Genomic DNA, 22,822 nt, shown 5'->3' on the forward strand with positions numbered 1-22,822 from the left:
TGTTACCCGACATGTTCTAGGGTGGGCTTGGGAAAAGAAAACAATCATTATTTGAGCAAAACAGAACAAAAGAACAATTCGGTTCCTTCCTAAACCTACATAGAAATGATTCAGGTATGATTTAGAGTTGTTAGCTTGTGTTGCACAAATGAACAGGGTGACTGCTATAATTACCACTAGCTTACTCAGCAGGCCTGTTTCCCTTTACCTGAAGAACCCATTGAAAGCATTTGGAGTTCTGTGTGTTCAGTATGATCAGTTGACCTTAATCTGAACAATCTGAAGCAAAGTCTAAACGATACAGACAGCTATTACCACCAGTGGTCCAGTCCTTAATGAAGCCTGATGAACCCTTGGCCAAAGAAGAGGAGGCTTTGTCGGGATCTAGGAGCCAGTGAGCACAGCCTGGACACTCAGAGGTCGGAAGAGTGTCCAATTCCTGCCCGTCCCTGCTGCACTTGCTTCCACAATCTCACTTGTCAAGAACTGCAGATGTGGGTCAGACTGGGGAAAAGAAAAGTAGGGTCGGTTAAGGCTGAAGAGTGGAATATAGAAAGAATAGGATGGGAAGAAGGACACGGAGAAATGCTGGTACCAGAGCAAATCGCATAAATAAAAGAATCCCATCTGCCCAGTAAGTTAGGAACAAAGGAAACCCCACCAGCATAACAGGATTTTAGCTTGCTAGTGCTATTTGGGATGTGTGCCTTCAATTTGAAAATTGTGTGTTCTTTGAAAATTTTTTAACAAAATAAATTTATACAGTGTTCATTTTATTTGTTTCTGAGCTGTTTCAACACAATTTAGTATTGGCTACCTAGTTTTAAAAAGCATAATGTATTTCAGTTTATAAGTTTTTCTTAGCATATTGCTGATTCAGAAGAAGGTGGTTTCTGGTCTAAGTTCTGACATAAGGTGTGCCCGTCTTCTACTACTGGCACTTCTAAGCACGAATCCTGATTATGACAAATACGTGAGCTTTACCACATTAAACATATTGCCTCAGCCATTCCTAAGTATCTGCTTATGAAGTTGGACATGGTGAGTTTTCACTCTGCTTCTTTATTTTGGTTTTTATTTTATCCGTAGGACATGTATTGGAGTGGCATGGCCCGTTACAGGTCATCTACACGTACATTTTAGCAGTCATCCCCCTGACACTGACCCACAGTGCAGAGCAGAGTCTGTTGCACCGTGTGAAAGAAGCATATTTAGAGCAGCACATATGGTCAAATAAATTACCTTTTGGTGACCTCTGCAGTAGGAAAAAAAAAAGCTTTTCAGAAAATAAAAAGTTGGAAGGCTTAAAATACCACATAACTGTTTTCTTAAGTAAACCATTATTATAACTCATTTATAAAAAGATTACTTAAAGAGGGCTAACTTCAAACATAACATGAATTATTTTTATTTTTGTACATGGAAAAGTTACGTAATAACCAAGAAACTCTGAACTCTGACAGTGATCTCTAATAGGTAACTGGGAAAAAAGTAGACATCAGTTGTACAAGTCATATATTTTGGTGTTCATGAAAATCATCTGTACAAGAGGCACATAGGACGTGAATCTAGTTCAGAGAGGGAGGATCCTATGAAAATACCAAATACTACAAGTGGTTACACATATAGGTTCAGCTTGTTATTCCCTATTTTTGTTACCTTAAAAATAAACGCTGTATTATAGAGGGATGTTTTTTTTACCTAAAAAGTTAGTGAATTAATGAGGGCTTAAATTTGGCATTCGTTAAGTAACCAGAATGTTACAGTGCTAAACAATTCTACCTACAGTGAAGGGCACGGACTCTGCAAGACTGGATGTTAGGCGGAAAATGCGTTATCGTTGCATTGTCAGAATGGTCATGGATTTCCATTATAACGATTCTTGATTTTTAGGTATGAAATTGATTTAGCTTTGTAATTATAAATTTAGTTTCTATTCTTTAGTTAATACAGCAGTAGTTAGTAATATTTGTAACAGTTTTATTGGTATAAAAATTGTAATTACTGGACTAAGGCCTACGTGTCCAGTTGCAAGTCCTATTGCTAAAGCATGTATATACATACAATCTTCCTACAAGTAAACTTCAGAATCATCACAGACGCTCCCTCCTCCCCCACCCCGGGGAACCGGAGTAGGACAGCTTCAAGTTCATCTGTCGTGGCAAGCTTGAAACCTTTTTCCCACTGACACATGCTGCTCGACATGGAAAAGTTCTGTGCAGAAAGTGGCCGCGTCCTTCATGAGGTGGTACATGGGGCAGACGTGGAGTGCGTTGTAATCGTCTTTCGTATCCGCCTCCCTAAAATAGACTACCATGTATTTGTGCAGATGGGTCTGGCTTCTCAGATCGCTGCAAAAGAGGTGAAAAGCAAGGGGGAACAGGTCTTGGGAGTTCTCATGGGGGCTGCCCTCACTCTTGTCACAGGTACCATCGCACGTGGCGTTGACATCGTTGGAAAGAAGGAAAATGACTTTATCCGCCGCTTTCTTCTGAGTGGTAAGCCACTGCACAGGACCCATCTCGGCTATTTTCTTTTTCTGCCACTTGTCAAGGATAACCTCACTTCTGCAATGATTTTGAAGAAATTCAGTGAAGTAACAAACTGTGTGATGGAAACATATTTCAGATGGGTAAACCACAAGAATCTTAATGGGGGGCAGGAGCATGGCAGAAGGGAAGGAAGTCTTCTTGATCTTCTCTGTGGGGGGGAGAAAAGCATTTGTTATCTACGAATAGCACATGGCAGGCTTTCACTCAAAAGATGTTATAAATGCTTTACTTTGTAAGTCCTTCTCACTAAATCAGTTCTCCTAATCAAGCCATATCTGTTCAAGTAAATTCACAGAAACCATTTAGGCTTAAAGTATTCTGCTTTAGGTGGGTTGTTGTAACTTTAGTATTTTTAGTGCTGTGTATAAACAGGAACAACCTGACCTCTGCCATGTTTTGAATTGGGTCAACTCAGTAGTTGTTCCATCTACTACCTGCAGGTGGTAGTTTCTTTTTAGTTCCATAAGGTTAAGTGGTGCCCCATTAACTGGAATACCGTCCAGAATGTGCAGAAAGTACCTTTAAATGTACTGTAATTAACACAGGCCAAACAGCATCTTCTAAATAGAAATATTCCTGTGGTTGGAGTTCCGCATGCCTTTCTCAGCTTAGAGCGTGAGATTACTCTTGTTGCATCAACACCACAGACAACCCAAAGGCTGCATTTCTGTTTCCTTTTCTCCATGTGGAGAAGGGAAGCCGAGGTTTTTCAGTATGCTGCCCTCTAGCTGTGGATCTGTATAAATACTCTGGTTTCTATGTTCAAATCCTCAGTGTTTTAGAGTTGGGGAGCTCCTTAGAGTATATGAATCCAAGGGAGTTGTTCTTACGCCCTTGGAAGAATTATTTTTAAAAAGTAGGCACTAGCACAGAGCACCTCTCACAGGTAGATGCACTTTGTTATTAGCTATCTTTTGCCCATTTAGTACTTGTAGATGCCTCAATGGTAAAAATAAGATGACAGTCACCAAATCTGGGAGTCCTAATCCCTGCTTTATCTTAGCAGATGTGATCCAGCCATTAATTATATTAGTCTTTTGGGGAGGGCTCTAAGGCATTAAATAAATGCTATCTGACTCCTGTCTAATGCCAAAATGTGATTACCTAGGAATCTCCTTTAAAAAAAATCCAAAGTATTATTCCCCCATTCAGGTTTCTTTAAAGAACTGCATTATAACCCTTACCATGCCTCCACTTTAGACAGATGCCAATTGCCAGCACACATGTGGCCACCAGCAGAGCTGGGAGGAGAAGAGGTATCCAGCCACTCAACACACTCCTGTCTGAAGAAAAAGCTTATTCACCTTTGGCAAAACAAAACCAAATTACCTCCTTTTTGGAAACTAAGATTTTCACTCTATACTTTGTTTAGATCCCTTTAAACCAAGGGTCAGTAGGTCTCTAAGAGGTCTGCCGAATGGTGTGTTTTTCTAGAGTGTCCAGATCTTCCATTAGATTCTCAAAAGGGATACGAGATGCAGAAGGTTAAGAACAGTCCTCTACAGTCACTTTGGCTTCTTACTCCTTATTTACACAGGCATTTTCACTGTGGTAAGCAGAGTTTATGTTCTCTTTTTTTGTTCTTTGACGAATTAATGCTATCCTGAGTGCAACTACTTAATATATAGTACGTATAGATGGCATTTTTAAAGGCTATGAAGACTGAAAATGTGGGGGTGATACCACCGCCTCACAGGAAAGTCGATGACTGGGTAAGCTCAGGCGCACTGACGCGCTCAGGACCCAGAGCAGAGAGAGTCAGGACTCTCAGGCACCTGGGTTGTCTGCCGTTGGTTTGGCTGAGTTCCTAAGAAGAACACGTTCCAAGTTTGGACCCCACCCATGGGCTGGTTCCGGAATATTTAATTTGTTCCTCTGTAATGAAAACACTAACATCTCTAAGTCCAGAGACACGTTTCCAGAACATGCTGCCCTCAGACACCAGGGAGGCATGTCTTTTGGTGCCAATATTCCTAATTTGTTATCCAAATGTGCTCACGTGACCCCATCAGGTTACAGTAACAGGTAGGCCTGGGCCACCGAGACTGGTAAGAAAATCAAAATGCAGTGACGTGCGTGTTGTTCTTTTATATAGTCAGTCCTTTTATGCTCTTGACTTTTTTCAGCAAATCCTTGTAGCACTTTGAACATCCATTGTGCACTGTTTATTTTTGCCCCTTCTTGTGTATATCCTGCTTTGTAAACGACTGTAGAAATAAAACCTTGATTCTTATTCAGATTACAGGTTCCCTGGGACAAATATGACATCTTTCCCTGCACCGCAGTTCAGCGTACGCAGGCAGGGACTCTCCCTCACACTCCCCCACATATAACCGTCACATATTGAATGGGGAGTGGTGACAGTACGTCCTTGATCATCCTGTAAAAATGACTGGGCACTTACTATTATCCAGAGGAAAGGGGGCAGCCGTTTGTGGGCAAAGCACAACAATCCCCTTGCGTCGGATGCAGTCATTGCCACAAGTATGGAAATATGGAGTCAACTGAAGAAAAATGAGAGGCTCAGAGAGTTTCCACCATGCTTCAGAGTAAAATCTCAGTATTATTCCTATTCCCACCAAAACTTCCCTTTTTTTCTGGTTTCCACCCTACCCCTCCCACCCCCACCTTGTAATAGTACTTCTTTTTTTTCCCCTTGGTCACACTAATGTAACAAAGTCCTAAAATCCCAACCAGTGACCCAAGACTGAAACCCCCTAAGTTTCCTGGGGTCTGAACCTGAACTTTGTACATGTTGCTAACATGTTAGTTTCCATTTCTAAATGGGTTAGGTCACATCCTTATATGCAAATGTTAAAAAAAAAAACTCAGCAGTTGAGCTGCTATTAAGTTATGCTTTGTGACATGTAATTCCTTGGAGACTAGGAAAATCTGGTTTCCTGGAAAAGGGTGGTGCAGTCATAATATGCTGACATGTATCTGCGCCCTTGGGCTAAGCACGGCCTTTAAGTTCCAGAGAATAAAACAAAAGTTCCTTATATCTTGGGTCTGGCTGTGTCCTATTTGGACCCTGGATGTCCCCCACCCCATAAACTCAGATTTGAAAGGGATCTGACAGCATCTGCTAGTCCATTGGAGTAAATGGAGGCCCTGAGAGGACAGGCAGTTGCCCTTCAAAGTTCCTAATCAGGAAAGGAAGCCTTCGCATCTTACATCCTTTGTTATTTCATCTTGCAGTTAAAACTGAGGCTTGGGAAATGGTACTCCTGTCTCAGAATTACGCCAAGGCTCTGTGACAGAAAATGGAAATGAGAGAACTTTGGAAAGTCAATAGCCACTAATCAAATCAAAAAGGACCATAACCGTATGTTCAGCTTCCCGACCTCACCACTGTAAAGACCGAGACAAGGATTCCCCACTGACGTCACTTAATGTGAGGCTGCTGGCAGAAACGAACTGGAGGAGAGAACTTACCTACTTCAACGTGGAAAGGACTCATCAAAAGCCATGAGTGGGGGAGAAATCAGTTCTCAGTACCCTTTCCCTCCCCAGAGCTCAACACTGAACTTTACCTGGACCACAGCACCTTCGCTTTCCCCAGTCACTGGGACTAGGACAGAAATTCGAGTTTCTCGATTCTGCTGCAGAGAAGTGAAACAAAATCAAGAAGTATGAGCCAGATGAGTGCGTAGATCAAAGACTGCCAATGAAGAAAGCACTCCTCCCAAACTGACTTTCAGTTCATTAGACTGTAGGAACAAGGGTTCATTTCATACTTCCGAACTCTACCTTTGCTTGGTTTTACATTCACGGGGACATTTCCAGGGATACCCCCGGAACTTGCTTTTTTCCTTGCTGAGTTAATCAGAACAGCCCAGCACATTTGGACAGCAGACAGTGCTGCCTGTGTTCTCTCAAAAGAGAATGTGCCCAGGGAATCCTAGAGTATTCACACTATTCTGGAGGTTGAGGGTGGGGTTGGTCTTAAGGGAATGAAGGAAAAGGGTACCTCAGAAACATGAGACATCCCAATTACAATGTTACTTTGGATAAAAGCCATGTATCTGTTTCCAAGGGCACTGGTTGTAAAATTCACTTGTACTATCTTCTCATTCTTCTTACAAGCAGTGATATTTGGATCCCACAGGCTTCCTATTAATCGAGAGAGAATCACATGGATGAAGTTGGAAACTCTTTCCCTCATTTAAGTCTCCGAAAGGGCTTGACAAAAACAAATACAAGTTCTCAGGCACACATCCAAGCGATATGGACTCTACCACACAGTGTACTTTTTATCTATCACTGCTCCTGGAATCTCAAAGTAGCTGCTGCCCAAGAAAGTTTAAGGACCCCAAGCTACTGCTTTGCTCAAATAGCTTCCTGAGCTGAGGGTAGTGGGAGGCACAGAATGGGTTCTACTACTCACTTCTGTTCTCAACATCCATTCTGAGGTAAGGGCTGGGGCCAATATTTTCTCCTTTCCAGGAGGGAGGCATGTCTAAGATTATACAACAAGTGAATCCAGGATCAGCACTACAACTAATAGAACATTCTGGGTTCCAGGAGCTTCATCCAGCAGACCATTTTGCCAGTTTTACTGGCTATGAAGAAATAAGGAAATGCCTCATAGCTCAGAGAATACCCTGACGGGTCTACTCAGAGAAAAAGCCAGTTGTTTCATTCATATGACTTGCAAATGAGCACTAAGTTGATTTCCAGGAACATGATGTAGATAATAGCATGCATTATTTTCCCCATCTAGGAAACCATTTCAGACCCTAGTCTTTAAGAGTTCAGCTCTCGGACCGACTAAAAGCCCTCAGACCTCCTCACACCCCCAGCGTCTTCCATACTCCAGATCCTTCTCGGTGGGAGGCAAGAGGAGGCACAATGCTCCAAGTCTGCCTTCCAATAAGGAGACCTGGCATGTGCAGCTAGTTCAGTCTGACAGGGTACAGGGATGTCCCACGGGATAGGGGTGCCTAAAAGACAGGGACCAATTCCCCCAAATACTACTGGCCTCTTAGGTATCCCAAGACTACTCGTATATTACCCAGAAATTTACACAAGTCTTTGTAAAGTCCTTGGAAATTGGACAGTTGGGACTGTTTATCCTAAAGGGGCTGAGTTCAAAATTTAAAGGGTAGGGGCAGGTTCTAGTCTGGAGTGTGAGAGACGAGCCCTGTAGGACCCAGGTTGAGAACATGCTTCTAGGGCATTACTTTAGCTAATACTCCCACTTTGAATCTTTGCTAATCCAAACAAGGTTCTCAGGGTCCCGATGGCCACAGATCAGTGGTACTGGTGTCTGAGCAGGTGGAAGGACGTGCAGATTCCCCTCTGTTCGTGAAGGGCTTTCAACAGGTGCCACTGTAAATGCAGTTGGGGCTAAAACTTAGTTTAACCACGGGGGTAGGGTGTTTTCCTGTGACTGCTGCTCACTACATAAACCTCCTAAGAGTCTGTCCTTCCCTGGACAGGCTGCCTGGTTCAGTGGGCACGGCACTGGCAGGGGAGAAGCCTGAACAACGTGGATACAAAACCCCCGCCCCCAGCCTCAGTTTCTCCAAAGAAGATGGGTTGAGCTGTGGCTGCTCAAGTTAGGAGTTTCTTCTAACAAAAAAAGCAAATGCTGTGTTTACTTACCCGCTTCAATGCACTTTTTTTTGTATTTCATTACATGGTCTAGGCAGCCTGGAAATTTGAATGACAGTTTTTACATTTTAGAAACGGTATCTCTGCTCCACCCCCTTGCCAACAAGTACACACACACATATATATATGCTTGCCACACCCGTAACAAAGTGCCTGAACATTCAAGATGTGAGGTACGATAGCAAATTTAAATGGGACACTAGCATTTTGTTGTTAAACAGATTATCTGCCCATGAAGTGATCACCGAAGTCTAACTTAAGTACAGCTTTTATCAAAACAGTATATATGATTCACCAGGAAAAGATTCAAACCATCCTTTAAAAATGGGGTTTGGTAATATGTGTAAATTACTTCCCCTTCCAGGAGGTGGAGCTTAATCCCCACACACACTCCCACCCCAGGGCCGGGCACACTTAGTGACTTGTTTCCAAAAACTAAACTTGCGAAGGGGGAAACTAATCGATTTACGTAGGGAAGCCTGGCAGATGACACTTAACCAAGTGATGAAGGTCAGCATGACCAATGATGTGTGATGTCACCCACCCCTGACAGCCTGGGATGAGAAGGATGCCTCACCCCTGCAGTATTCTCTCCACCCACATGGGGGACATTTTACAAGAGGCCTGGCCAGTACCCCTCAAGACTGTCAAGGTCATGCAGAACAAAGAAAGAGGAAGAAACTGTCACAAACCCAACACAAGAGACAAAATGCAACTGGGACAGAAAGAGGACATTAATGGAAATGCAGGTGAAATCCAAATATAGTCTAAAGCTTAGTTAATAGAAATGTACAAATGTTGGTTTCTTAGCTGTGACAAATGTGCTGTGGTAATGCAGTATTTTAATGAAAAAGGGAAACTGGGTGAAAGGTATATGGAGACTCTTCATACTATCTTTACAACTTTTCTATAAATCTAAAGTTATTCCAAAATAAAAATGTTTCTATTTTTAAAAATGAGGTTTGGTCTCATCCAGAAAGCTGGAAACTACTGTGTAGTAAGTGGTATGGCACCGAGAATAGCCTGGACCACAACCTCAAAGAACAACTATTGGAAATTGCCTCATTTGGCTTCAAAGCTTTGCCTGACACAGAGGACAGAAGTGGGGCACAAAACAGGTGACCCATCCCAGATGGGAGTAGTGTGTACGCTGCTGCAGCCAGGCATCATGCTGGACCCTTCACACGTGGTCCTGTCTCATCGTCACCACAGCCGTGTGTGACGGCAGGTGTGATTCTGGACCCTGCCTCTCAACGACAACTCTGGGGACGAGCTCACTGGTGTCTACACATCCTCGGAGACCCAACAGCACGCTGTCAAACAATATAGCATGCTAGGAAGCCACGACTGGAACAAACGTCTTGTATCCATGACAGAGTGGCAAACATATGTTGACCAATAAGGACCAGAGTTTAAACAGCAGCTTTACTTTTACTGCGTGTAAAACCCAGGCCAAGTTACTTAAGCTCTCGATTTCTCCATCTGTAAAACAGGGCTATCCCAGCCTCAGGGTGGTTGGAGGCTTAAGTGAGATGATGCATGTCAGGTGCCCAGCACAGGGCCTGCCACACAGAAATGGGCTTTTTCCGACTTGACCCTTTTTCCACCCTGTGAGTGAGGTGCAGTGACTATTGTGTCCATATTCCAGATGCGGAAACCAAGACTTGGCAAGGCCAAATGCCATGTCCAGGCTGCCCTGGCCTATCAGTACCAAACCACATACCCCAAAGCAAACGGCCCAGCAAGACAGAGAATAACGGAAGAGTGAGGAAGTTTACCTGGTGAGGTGAAATTCACAGACATGGAGGGGCTGTCTTCATTCATATTTGCGTTGGGGATATTATGGGCCCCAATGAAATAGAGTGTGTTCAGCTCTACAGGAAAGCCGATGTAGGAAAACGTCCACTGAAAGGCAAAGCAAGGAACCCCTGAATTTCTGAAACACTGCAATGCAGAAACATATTACCTTTGTGTTGCCCTTTTCATTTATAATTTCATTCCTCAACCTACTGCTGAAACTTATGTGTCTAGCCAACGTCTATGTAGGGAATGGGCCCCACACAATTTTTCAGCCTAACTCACGGAATCAGAGAAGTAAAATTTCAGAGCCAGGATATAATTCAAGTTCAGCTCCCGTCACTTTGCTGATGGGGAAACTGAGGCCCACAGATGCTGAGTTGCCCAAGACACACTGTAAAGAAGTGGCCCAAAATGGGCTTTGAACCCAACTGTCATGCTCTAAGTTTGAAGCTGTAGCTGCTCACCAGCCTGTGTGTGCGGCACACAATCCACACTCCCTATGCAGAGGGCCTGGCTAGTTTAAACAACAATTAGCCAAGTTCCTCAAAATGCTTACTTTGCCACCAGAGGGTCTGGTCTGAGTCTGGAAGGCCTCTGTGTAATTACACCTCACGCAGTTGTACGACTGGAAGTTGCTTTTGCCGGTCACACAGATCTTGGTGGCCGTCAGCAAGCGGATGCTGGCTACCGGGACAGACAAGAGAGCAGTTACCTGCTGTGTGGCCGACTTGATGCTGGAGAGTTTACATGTCTCATCTCATTTCATATTCACAATGGCCCTATCAGGTAAGTACCATGATTGTCCCCAGGTGACCCACGGCGTGAGTGAGGCTTAGGGAATTGCAGGGAGCTTTGCCTAAGCTTACAAAGCTCATCAAGGGGTAGAACATGGATTCAAATTCCAAAGCCCAAGCTCTTTCCTCCTCACAGATGAGCCTGCATTTCACTGGGTCTCTTCAAAAGAAAAAGCCCTCCAGTGTCATCCCCAAACCATGCCTGTTCTGACTGCACTTTTATCCATACTGATTCTTCTCCCTGGAATGCCCTTTCCTCCTATTCTCTGCCTCTCCAGGGCTTTCTCCTTCAAGGCCCAACTTTCGTCTATAACAACAGCTAATAAATACGAGAGCTCACTCTCTACTAGGTGTGGGGCCAAATGCCTTACTGCATCACCTAATTGCAAGTGGTCTCAACAGGGTCCTCTCCTGCTCCTCCTGCTTCCATCCCTCTCACATGAAGCATAGCTTCTTCCCGGATTCCCTGACACTGTCCCTTGGCCTGTTGCCGACTCACTTCTCTGTGCCTGGCACTCCTGGATTCCTGACTGAGGGAATTTAACTGAATTTAGTGGGTGGAAACCACAGACGAGGGCCTTACAACCCCAGGATTGGTTCATGGAAAGAACTCACAAGCTGCTTTGGGGGAATAACAGGACTTTCACAATGCTATTTGGGAAGTGGAAAAGTCATCTGCCTAAGCCATCACCTTTGCTAAACTTGGGGGAATCATCTCTGGCCTTCCCCTGCCTTCGTCAATGAGGTATAACGTTATACACAGAGAAGTACACAGATGAGAAGTGTATCACCTGGTGACTATTCACAGGCAAGTACCACGGTAGAGAAACACCCCAGGAGCACCCATCATGCTTTCTTTCACTCACCCCAGAGTAACCACTATCCTGACTCCTAACCGCTTAGTTTTGTATTTGTTAGTAATGGAATCATATGTATGTACAACTGTAAGCATGCATGCAGATATGAATGTATAACTCTTGAGTCTGGCTTCTTACATTTGCGAGATTCATTCGTATTGTGTATAGTTACAGACTGTTCACGCTCATTGCTGCACTGGATTCCATTTTGTGATTCCAATTCTGTCAGGCATTTGAATGTTTTCTACTTTTTGATTGTTAAGGGATAACGCTACTCGGAACATTCTAGTACCACTATGTGGTTTTGGGTGCACGTTTGTATATATTCTGCTGGGTATATAGCTAGGAGTGAAATTAATGGGCCATATAGTCTGCACATTTCTGCATAAGTAGACACCTTAGGTCTTAACTTTAACTGATACAAACTTACCATCTGCCCGGAGTACCCAGCTTATGTTCATTAAAATTGAATTGTTCTCCATTGCAACACTGCTTTTAACAGGCACCACTCGAAGGTCTCTCAAGTCTCCTGGGGTCAGTGTGTGTCGGACTGTCCACTCTGGAGACGGTCCTGGAAGAAGGCGAGACTGCCCATGATATACCCCTCCCTCGCCCAGTTCGATGCCATCTCCTCTAAGGGACCCACCCGGATCCAACCCTCATTCACAATTCATCTCTTCTTCCTGCCAGGACAGGACAGACTTCTCAGTTCTGACTGATTTGTAGCCGAGGTGATGCTCAACCTTCTGGCCCCAACCTACAGAGCACTTGGGACCACTCCAGGTGCCTGCATATGTATATATGTATGTATTTAGTGTAGTTGACCTGTTTATTAGGATCAGTCCTACCTTCCCCATGCCTCAGCCTGGACTCCAGCCAGCTGCCCAAACAACTCCTGCTTCCTACCTCCTAATCTTTGCTGGTACCATTTCTCCACCAGCTCATCCCTTTTCATCCACATTTCTTGAGCAGAAGTCCACCCGTTCTTCAAATGCTACAATCTCAAAAACTCCTTCTAATTTGCTTCCTATTCTTAACTGTAAGTGACCTCCCTCCCGCAGCACTTGATCTCCCTCTGAGGAGTACCAGACTTCACTTTCTTCCTTGCACAGTGATTCCCGCCCTGCCTATGCCCCTCTTACTGGCCAGAAAGCCAGCCCATCTGAAAGACCAGGAGCTCTGCATTGGATAGAGAAGCTTCACGTACATCAGCTAACTAATGGTTAACACTGAGCCTGGTCTCCAATGACCCACTGCCTGGATTCAGATGCTGTGTAAAAGTCCAACTGTGCTTTCAATTTCAATGTAAAGCCCCAAATACCCATTCCCTAGCGTACCTACCCATTTCAGAGCCGCACAGAATCGTCTGCAAAAGAGAAAGAAACCAAGTGTCATGCTGAATGCCAGCAAACCACAAGCCAAATTAATCAAAAGACCATCTTTTCCCTTAAATGCATATATAAGAAACAAATGCTCAAAGAAAAGCTGAGCTGTTTACTTCACAGTTTGGGGGAGACTAAGCGGCCTCATTGTAGGCTATGATGAACCATAGATTGGCTGTCAGTATAAGTCTTCAAGCCTGCTTATTGCCCCACTTATAGACCAGCAGTGGGTCTCCACCTGTCGCTGGGCCTCGGCTTTCCCTGCTACAAGCAGGGGATGACTGGCTCAGCATGAAGACCCCTTCATCCTCCAGAGTTTAACTGTAGGTTTTCAGGACTGTCTACAGTATATTTTTATTTTCCCCAGGCTAAGGTCTGGCTGTGCTAAGATGAACAGAAGAAAGCTGTGAATGCAGTTCATGGTACCATGCCCAGGCTCTTTAAAATGCTCGTCTTCTAATACAAAAAGACTAATTTACCTGAACCACATAAAATCATAAAGCAACTGTAATTTCACGTTATCCTTTTAAAAGAACTTTAAAAAAATAAATACGCCTCATCAGTGTCCAAGAAAGGCCAGTACTAAATCCTTTGGAGTTTACTCCTCATGTCTTTTTATAAGAAAAAACAATTAGTACTTTGGTTTTGGAATAAAATACTGGACCTAAAATATTAAGTCTTAGGCAGCAGCAAGTACCAGTGACAAGTCCACCAGCTCTAGCGGCTGATCCCTCTCAGCCTCGACATTTCTAAACACTTTGTAAGACAGAAGGCAAGACTTTTCATGGTTTGAGTAATCTGGATTTAAGTGAAAGTGTCAGTCACACACTTTTGTCTTTTTAAAGCTGAACTCCAAGGCATATCATCAGACATTATTTTAAACAAATAAGCCACCATATTGGGAGCTGAATTCTGTCGAAAGGGCTGGTGAGACAAGTTTTAGGAAGAAGTAAAGCAACAGCTCTGAATTTTACAGAGTTCACTGTTGGTCTGACGGCAACTACTGCAAAAGCAATTCTTCCCTTAGTGGAAAAGGCCAAGGGGGCCGCGAACTGAGACAGACAGCAAGGATTGTAGCTGAAGACATCACAACACATGAATGAGGTTTGTCTTTCCATAACCATCAACAAGTAGCCACCATGCTTTTGTTATATGCTGTGCTAAAAGCGGGAGGATATAATTTCAAATGCTATTTTGTGGATGAGCGGTTTTTTCTTGGGTGACCCAGACGATTCCCTCAGTCCTTCGAGGCACTGGGGAAGAAAGGAAACTCGTGCAGGAGAGTTCTGGAGCTTACCAACTCTGAGGGCAGGGTGCCCCAGCACAGTGCGAATCAACATGGCCCAAAAAGGGAGAGTGATAATGGAGAAGCAGTTCTTGTGCTCCAAAAGGTGGGCAAGACCTCAAGAAACCCAAACAGTAACCATATTGAGCACTTATTATGTGTCGGGCTCTTTACTGCTGCTTTGCAGGCCCTGTCGCTCCCTGTTCAGTACTAGTCACTGGAGAGTTAGGTATCAGGCTTCCTTTTACACATGAGAACACCGAGGCTCAGTGAGCATAAATGACTGAAAGAAGAACACACGGAGGCATTTGAGCCTGGGTCTGTCTGATTACCACGCCCCCGACTCAAACAGCCTGAAGCTCGGTACATCCTGGCTGGTTCCAGCTGGGCTGCCGAGCAGGTACCCCTCTAGACCGACCTTCACCAACGCCTTGGAGAGGCATGAGCAGGAGGGTCGGCCACCGTCAGGGGTCGGGCTCGAGGAACGGGCATGCAGGAAAGGGGCGCGGACGGGGACTTACCGGCTCCGGGGTCACGGCACCCCAGCACAGCACGGCCAAGCTCAGCAACACTAGCGACATCGCGGGGCCACTGCTCCCCACCGCGCGGGGCCCCGGCCAACCTCCCGCCGCGCTCTTATCCGGGCGCCCCGGGCCACCCCTCCGGGCTCCGCCTCCCACAGCGCCGCCCTGGCCCCGCCGCCCCTTCCCCGGGTGGGAACATGGAAGAGTCCTCGTCTGCCAGGATTCGGAGGGGTGGGCTGGGTCTGAGCGGCTCGGGGCCCCTCGCGGGCAGGGCTCCGGCAGCCCCGGCGCGCGCCGTGCCCGCACACACGTGCGTGCAGTGAGCCAGGTGCACGACTGCATTCACGCCCTCGGGCTGCGCGCGCTCCGCCCGCCGCAGGCAGCCCGCCAGCCTGGCGCTGTGGTCCCCGCCCCGAGCCAACCGAGTCCGAGCAGCCCGCGGGTCCCCTGCCGGCCGCGGAGAGCGCGCGGTGCGCGGGCGCCGCCAGTTAAAGTGCAACCGGGCAGGGGCCGGGCTGCCGCCCCCGCCCGTCCCGCCCGGCCCGCCCGTTCCTTGCTACTCCCGCTCTGTCCGTCCTGCAGCCGGCTGTCCCGGCTCGCGGCCCCAGCTGCCGAAGGTGAGTAGTGGGTTACGCGCCCCGACCTCAGGCCGACCCGGCCCCTAGCGGCGGGTCCGCGCCCCAGCTCCCGCTCTGCACGATCCTGGCTGCAGCCCCGGGGCCTCGGCGGCCTCCGGCCCGAGGTTTGTTCAGTCCGGAGGACCCAGTCTGTACGCTGACAGGGGCCTCGCTTTACCCACGGGCCGAGCCCCTGGAAGTAAAGGGTGGGATGCGGGCAACCGAAGCCTAATCGAGTTCTTCCGGGAGCTACGGGTACTTGTCGTAGGAACTAAGTTATAGGTTAGTAGAGTAGTTGAAACCGTTCTCCTACGTTTTTCTGGTACGTGTAGATTTTCCCCCAAATGAGGTCTAACACTAACACTTGGGTCTCCGATGGTTGGTTTTGCAGAGTGAGGTCTTACTACCCTGTTTCCCCGAAAATAAGACCTAGCAGGACCATCAGCTCTAATGCGTCTTTTGGAGCAAAAGTTAACATAAGACCCGATCTTATATTATATTGTATTATATTATATTTATTGTATTATATAAGACTCGGTCTTATAGTAAAGTAAGACCGGGCCTTATATTAATTTTTGCTCCAAAAGACGCATTACAGCTGATTGTCCTGCTAGGTCTTCTTTTTGGGGAAACACAGTGTGTGCCAGGCCAAGCCCACCCGCTGGATTCAGCTTTGGGCCTGCATGAAGTGAGTCTAGCCTCACAGTCAGCTGGGTGCTCTGGCCTGCATGCATGTGGGGTTCTAGGTAATGTTTCCAGAGGACTGGTCTGGTTCCTGACCAAGGAGAGCGACTCAGGTGGGGTTGTTGCCTCATGCTTGCCTGGGCTGGTCACTCTGGGCCCCTTGCTCAACCTCTCTGAGTTGCTTTGAGTCCTGTGGTTCCCAAGATCATTTCCAGTTCTAATAGTTGTCTTTCTTCGTCAAACACTTGCAGGGTGCCAGTACTGGGGTGCAAAGGTGAATGACACACGGGTGCTGGCTGATGGGCCCTCTTGGACTGAGAATGAGTAAGGTGACAGTATGTTCAAGGGCACATGTGCCTGCCCTGCTGTGGAAGCGCAGATGGAAACAGCCTTGTCTGCCAGCTTGAGATCGTGAACTTTGTCCTGTGGTGCCAAGGAACCCCGCAGAGGTTTAGGTGGTGGTCAATTTTCAGTTTTAGAAAGGCCACCTGGGAGGCTGTGCAGGACAGTGGGAGGCAAGCTCCTCTGAGACCAGCAAGGCGGCAGCTACCAACCAAAATACTTAACTCAGTGAAGCTGAGTCCCTGCCACAGGCCAGGCTCGGAGGTGTACTGGCTTTTCAACTGTGCGTCAAAGCAGGCCCTGTTGTGGGGGCCTGCTTGGGAATGCTGAGTGCGAGGGCTTTGGGCACAACCAGGGATGCAGACGTCAAGCCTGGAGGTAGGATTTGTGAGGCAGACATTTACAGGGAGTGGAGCGGGGAGGAGAGCCTTGTGGAGGTGAGGGCTAGGAGGGGCTGCACCTGGAATGAGGAGACAGCCCATGGGGTCAGATAGGGCAGAGGTCACAGAGAGAGACAGTGTTCTGTAAAATGGGCAGAAGAGAGTACATTGGCAATGGCTAATTGAGGTGACTCAGTTCGTGAGGGAAATGACCTTTGGAGATGCTCTGACTTTCCCCCTTTAGTCAAGTCATGAATTTTGCTAGTCTGAGTGTCTGAAAGTGCCAACACGCAGTGTGCCTTCGTGTCCAGATATTCAGTAAGCACTCTCGTTAAATGCTTAAATGGACAAGTGAATGCATACCTTCCTCCAAAGCTGGCGCCTAAGCCTACCCACCTGGGAGAGCTGGTTTGGGCTTCTTCCTTTTTCTCCCCTTCCTCCTCAGGGAGGGTGAAGGTCATGGCCTCTACTGGAACTGGAAGACGACTGTCTAATACCTATGGTCCCTGACCCCAGGCCCTCTGGGACAGGCTCTGTGCCACTGCTGGGGGGAGATGCCAGGATTCCGGATCCCCTGGCTGAGATACTCACCAACTGCTAGCCTTGGGTGGGGCTCCTGGTATCTTGGAGCCTCAGTTATCCTCATCTATAAGATGGGGTTGACATCAGCCCTGTCAGGACTTCTGGGAGACTCTGAAGAGACAGGAAGAAAGTTGAAAGATTTTGAGGTATTGTGTAAACTTAGGGGAAGGGGAGACAGGACAATAAAAAGCAAATTAATATCTCTATCATCCAAATAGGGAAATTCCTTTGGACCAAAGTACAATGACACCCTTATTTTCTGTCACTGTTATCAAACCTTTGCTGATCCATCCTGAGAGAACAAGGCCATTGGGATTGTTGACATGTCCCAGGCCCTGCCTCCACCCACACAGGTGGAATTTTCCACTTTGTTCCTTTTGCAAATATTAATCAAGGCTCTGCCCGTTAACAGTGGACTCATTGTCTCGTGAAGAGCAAGCTGTTTCTGGCACATACTGGCTGCCTTCCAGGGCCCCAGCGGCCAGCCCAAGCTGGGAGAGGGGGCCATTGGGCGCCCGGGACTCCCCCAGCCCATGTTCCATTTCAGCTGATTAAGCTTCACAGAGTCAACAGTAATGCCGGCTTTGAGCCAGGGACCCTGAAGCCACACTGAGGGCTCACACCCACTGTTCCCAGCAGGGCCAAACCACTCAAACATTTTCTCTGCTCCGGTGAGGGTGAGGAGGGGCTGGCCCAGGAAAGCACACAGGCGTGGTCCACGGGGTTAACTCCACCTTAATACTCCTCTTCCTGCAGAAACCTCGTGAAGTCACAGCCCAGGTGTACTTGCCTTGATTTTCACATGTTGCCACATTGGGGTCTCAAAGAAAGTCCAGAATGCAGAGGAAGCAGGCACTGTACTTTCAAAGCCCCATCTGTACATGAGGTGATGAAGCTGGCCACATAGGCCCGTAGGGAGGATTACTGGAAACTTCCGTGGGTGGAGCAAGGAGCACCACGTAAGGCGCACCTAGCAGGGCTGGTGATCTATTTTTTGATCAATGATATTTTAAGTAATCTTTTGTTTGTAACATTATTGTTCGTCATAATTGTCCCCTCCCTGTGCACACTTTATGGAGGAGGAAACGGGATGAGTGAGGCTATGCAAGGTGTAGAGTGAGATGGGACCCAGGCCATGGTGTGAACTTGATAAAATCACCATGTGCTTTTGGCTTTGCACTTTTAATTCTTTGAAGTGTGTTTCTGGCTCTTATTTTCTTTTGCTTCCCTAACAAACCTACTAAAAATGGATGGCTCTGTTCCCATTTTATAGATGAGCAACCTGAGGCCCAGAGTTGCTAACCCATGAGTGGTGGCAGTTAGGACTGCAACCCAAGGATCTTGACCACCAGCTCCTTTCACTTTTTTGTTTAAGTCATGAAACTTGAACATGGAACCCTAATATATAAAACACATGCAGGTGACGTTGCTTATTAGTGTGAATTTGTAAGTTCACATTTGTGATTTTTTTTTCTTTGCATATCATAATAAGAACAGTGACACTATTTTCCTGAGCACCCTGTTGAGACCAGGGGCCACAGGTGCTGGTCGGTGTCTTACACTAGCCCCAATGCCTGATTAATTCCTGTGATAGAGTAATTGGTAACTGACACAAGGAAGCAGTGGGAGCTTTTAAAGCTGCTCACCTTGCAGTCTTAGAACCCTCCACAGTTAAACCCATCCAGAAGTTTGAAAAGTAAGCAGTGGTGGTCACGTGTGTGAAAGCTGCTGAGTAATATATTCCACTTGGTCAGCGGTTTATAAACGGAAGTGTGTGCACTACCCACTAGGCTGCTCCGGGATGTGAGCTGGTGGCACTACCACACCATGGCTGGCTATGGCACCTAGACGGGCTGGGCACTCAGCACCTCCTGGGCCTTGCTGGCCTTTGGTGGAGTGTGGCTCCGATCCTGTGGTGGCACACAAATGAACATGCATTAAAATCTAGCAGGCTTGAGTTCTGTGGCTCTCTAGTCAGTGCTGCATTTATAGGAAGTGCTAGAGTCAGCCCCGCCGATGATGGGAAGGGAGGCTTTGTCCTGGGGTCTTTGGGAGGACACCTAAGTGGGTGGGTTTGGGTTTCCAGGGGATTAACATCTGGTCCATAACAGTGCTCCTCAAATTTTCTGTGGGGAACGTCCAGTCATTTGTTTGGTTTCAGTTTCAGTTGAAATTTGTTAAATTTCAATCTCTCGTAGGCCAATTTAAAAATACACTAAAAGTTATTATAATAAAAATGTATGTACATTTATACAATGGAGTATTACTCGGCTATAAAGAAGAATGAAATCTTACCATTTGCAACGATATGGATGGACCTAGAGAACATTACGCTAAGTGAAATAAGTCATACCAGAGAAAGAGAAATATCGTATGATCTCACTGATATGTGGAATCTAAAGAACTGAATAAGTGAGCAAAGTAAACAAAAGCCGTCTCAGAGATATAGAGGAAAAACGGATGGGTGCTAGATGGGAGGGGGCTGGGGATGAGGGAGAAGGGGAGGGGATTAGACATTACCAATTGGTAACCACAGTATTGCCATGGGGATATGAAAGACAGTTTGGGGAATATAATCAATTATGTTGTAAACATTTTGTAGAGTGTCAGGTGGGCACATGTCTTGGACTTAGTGACCACTGCACTGTACACCTGAAGCTGAAGCTCAATAACATTGTATGTCAACTATAATTTAACATATATGTAGTCACGGGATATGGAGTACAGCATAGGGAATAGAGGCAATGGAATTGTAATAGATATATATGAATCCAGAGGGGCAATAAATTGTGGGAGAGGGGTTCTCACTTTGCGAGGGGTGAGATGTCTAACTATTACATTGTTTTGTACACCTGAAACTAACTTAAAAAAAAAAAGTATGTACAGAAAATTTAAGCCCATTATCGTAACATGAGACTCAGGAGACAAAGTCACTGAGTCAAGTTGCCACAAAAGTTTCTAAATTCTAACTTTCGATTCTGTACTTATCTCTCACAGACAATTGAAAACAGTGAGTAGGCTGACTTTGGCCACCGACTACTCCAAATCCTGTCACATCTGGGTGTAAGGTGGGTGTTTTTTAATTGAGATTATGAAAACTGGGTGAAAGTGTACTTGAAAAAGGAAGCTGGTTTCAAGCATTTGCAGAACACCCCAAACTTCTGTGGAATTGTTTGAAATCCCTCACCCTATATCTGGCTCGCTGCCTAGGAGGTTCTCCCACCCTAGTTTCTTTCCCTCACTTTTTAATAGGGATATTTGAGATTTAAAATGAAACAAAGAGGGGGGGGGGAAACAAATTTTTTTTGTTATGGAACATTTGAAACATGTACAAAATTAGCCAGAAGAAATTATTGAACTCCATATTCCCATCACCTCATGGATGATCTGTGTCAACCCTCCTAATCCTCCTAATCCTTGGGGTTATTTTAAACCAAATTCCAAATATCCTCTTTTTTAATGTCAGTTTGTTCAGTATGTATTTCTGAAAGAGGCGTTTTACAGCTTTGTCACACCTGACAAACAAACAATGATTTCTTAACATCCACAAATATCCGGTCAGTGTTCGAATTCCCAGGATCTAAATAAGACCCACACATTATTCTCTTGTAATCTATAGGTCTTCCTCCATCTCTGTCTTCTTCTTTTTTTTTTTTTTTTCACTTGAATTTGTTGTTGAAGAAATGAAGAAATGCATGGCATTTCCCTTAGCCTGGATTCTGTTGGTGCGGTCCCTGGGCGTTCTTTCACGTGTTCCTCTGACCTTTGAATTTCCTCTGAATTGGTGGGTGGATCAAGAAGTGTGAGCAAATCCAGGTTTGCATTTTTTTGGCAAGGATATTTCCTAGGCATTCTCCCATTCAGACCTGTCTCAACTTGAAGAACTTGTTTTCTTAATTGTCTCCAGTGTATGAAAACTACTTTGGCACGGCCCAAGCTGGTTCTGGGCTCCCCTTCATTCTGAGAGCAGATTGTGAAGAGCACATTGTGAGGTGGCATGGGAAGGGGTTGTGGTATGAGGGACACAGGTAGGACGCCAATGGAAGGGTCCCAGCAAGCGATGATGGAGCCTGATCCACGCAAGTGCCCACAGATTCAGCACTTCCAGCCCCACCCCTTTTAAGAGAAGTCATTGCCCCTCTGTGCGTCGGTTTCCATGTCTGTCTCCTCTCCTGAAGTGAACAAGGTATTTTTATATGCTAGTCACATAACAAGCATTTCCTGACTGCCTTCTGTGTGCCTGGCTCTGGGAGCTGTGAGTGTCCTCCACCTCACTGCTGGCTATAAGTAAACAAACATGATCTCAGATCTGTGGACAGGCCCTGCCAGGTGGAAATTTTGGTAACTCGTGGCCACTAGGCTTCTGGTGATCTCTGAGCCCCACACTTGCCTGGCCCAAGGAGGGCATTCAGCAGCCCTGGAGAGGAAAGAGCAATGGCTTTCTTGTCTTGCATCATTACTACTTAAGAGCCAAGGCCCCAGGGTCTTTTGTGCCTTTCTCCCTCCTGTCTTCAGCTCTGTCTTACCAGCACCCACCTCCAGGAGGTGCTGCCCATGTCCCTTTTTTCATCTGGGGTCTTCTCTGGTCCAGGAGCCCTCTCACTCAGGTATAATGCAGCTCAGAGTGCAGGGGAGTTAATGTCTGGAGGGTCACCCCTCTTCCTCAAGGGCCAGCCTGACACACTCCTATCCACTCCTCCACCCATAGTCCATCAGGTGACTGATTCTGGGAGGGCCCCTTGGGGAATTGAGTCCCCCCAGCAGTGACCTTGATATTGTACCCTGTCTCCTAAACACACCTTGTGTGAGCGAACACCCCCCGCCCCCCGCAATCAGACTGTATCATAGACATGTCTGCAGGAAAAGAAATGGAGGCAAGCCGGAGAAGCTGGTCTTGTAGCCAAGCCCCCTCCTCCAGGGTGTTAGGACACTAGCTTTTCCCGCCTTATGGTGCTTTTGGTGAAATCACCAACATGGAGATTTCAGAAAGTGGGGAGACCAGCTGGGGAGTGGGGGCTGTGTACAGAGGACAGATACCTAACACACAGGGCACAAGGTCCCATATTCAGAGGCCAGTGCCCACGCATTACCAATAGGAAACCCCTGGCCGGCTCACACAGCAAGTCCCAGGAGGGCTGGGGATGAAAGCCCAGCCTCTGGTGCAGTGTCAGGCTTAGGGACACCCAGCATGGGGCTTTCTTGGCAGCTGGAGGCGTGTCCCGACCAGCCTTTGCCCTGCCCTATGTCCCATCCTCAGCTAATGTACCAGCAAAGTCCAGGGACAAGTGGGCTTCGCCCAAGCAGCCTGGAGTGGTCTCTGAAGCAGCAAATGATTAGCTATTTCAAGAGAAGAGAATTTCTGATTCATTTGTTTGTTGTGCACCAACATGTGGGAGATGAGATTCCT

At 46.5% G+C, this 22,822-nt stretch overlaps 2 protein-coding genes across 7 annotated transcripts in view; one reads left to right on the plus strand and one right to left on the minus strand.

Moving 5' to 3' along the window:
• Positions 1-1,384: 1,384 nt before the first annotated feature.
• Positions 1,385-22,822, minus strand: part of IL17RB (interleukin 17 receptor B) — a 35,949-nt gene continuing 14,511 nt past the window's right edge. For 2 of the 6 annotated variants that reach the window (XM_081073067.1, XM_081073066.1), the window contains exons 2-12: positions 17,425-17,526; positions 12,961-12,985; positions 12,050-12,190; positions 10,525-10,652; positions 9,947-10,073; positions 8,160-8,207; positions 6,523-6,665; positions 6,086-6,154; positions 4,957-5,056; positions 3,737-3,835; positions 1,385-2,700 (exon numbers count right to left, since the gene is read on the minus strand). In XM_081073067.1, the coding sequence (XP_080929193.1) occupies positions 2,150-2,700; positions 3,737-3,835; positions 4,957-5,056; positions 6,086-6,154; positions 6,523-6,665; positions 8,160-8,207; positions 9,947-10,073; positions 10,525-10,652; positions 12,050-12,190; positions 12,961-12,964 (1,410 nt within the window). In that variant the 5' untranslated portion in view covers positions 12,965-12,985; positions 17,425-17,526 and the 3' untranslated portion in view covers positions 1,385-2,149. Of the gene's footprint in view, positions 2,701-3,736; positions 3,836-4,956; positions 5,057-6,085; positions 6,155-6,522; positions 6,666-8,159; positions 8,208-9,946; positions 10,074-10,524; positions 10,653-12,049; positions 12,191-12,960; positions 12,986-14,807; positions 14,991-17,424; positions 17,527-19,061; positions 19,158-22,822 lie in introns of those variants that run through there. The other 4 variants (XM_081073068.1, XM_081073064.1, XM_081073063.1 and 1 more) reach the window with 4 other exon arrangements.
• CHDH (choline dehydrogenase) overlaps positions 15,002-22,822 on the plus strand; it is a 30,101-nt gene continuing 22,280 nt past the window's right edge. The window contains exons 1-2 of the mRNA XM_081073060.1: positions 15,002-15,427; positions 20,413-20,483. The gene's annotated coding sequence lies outside the window, so the exon portion shown is untranslated. The remainder of the gene's footprint in view (positions 15,428-20,412; positions 20,484-22,822) is intronic.

The sequence above is a fragment of the Rhinolophus hipposideros genome, assembly GCF_964194185.1.
Source record: "Rhinolophus hipposideros genome assembly, chromosome: 14".
Lineage (NCBI taxonomy): Eukaryota > Metazoa > Chordata > Mammalia > Chiroptera > Rhinolophidae > Rhinolophus > Rhinolophus hipposideros.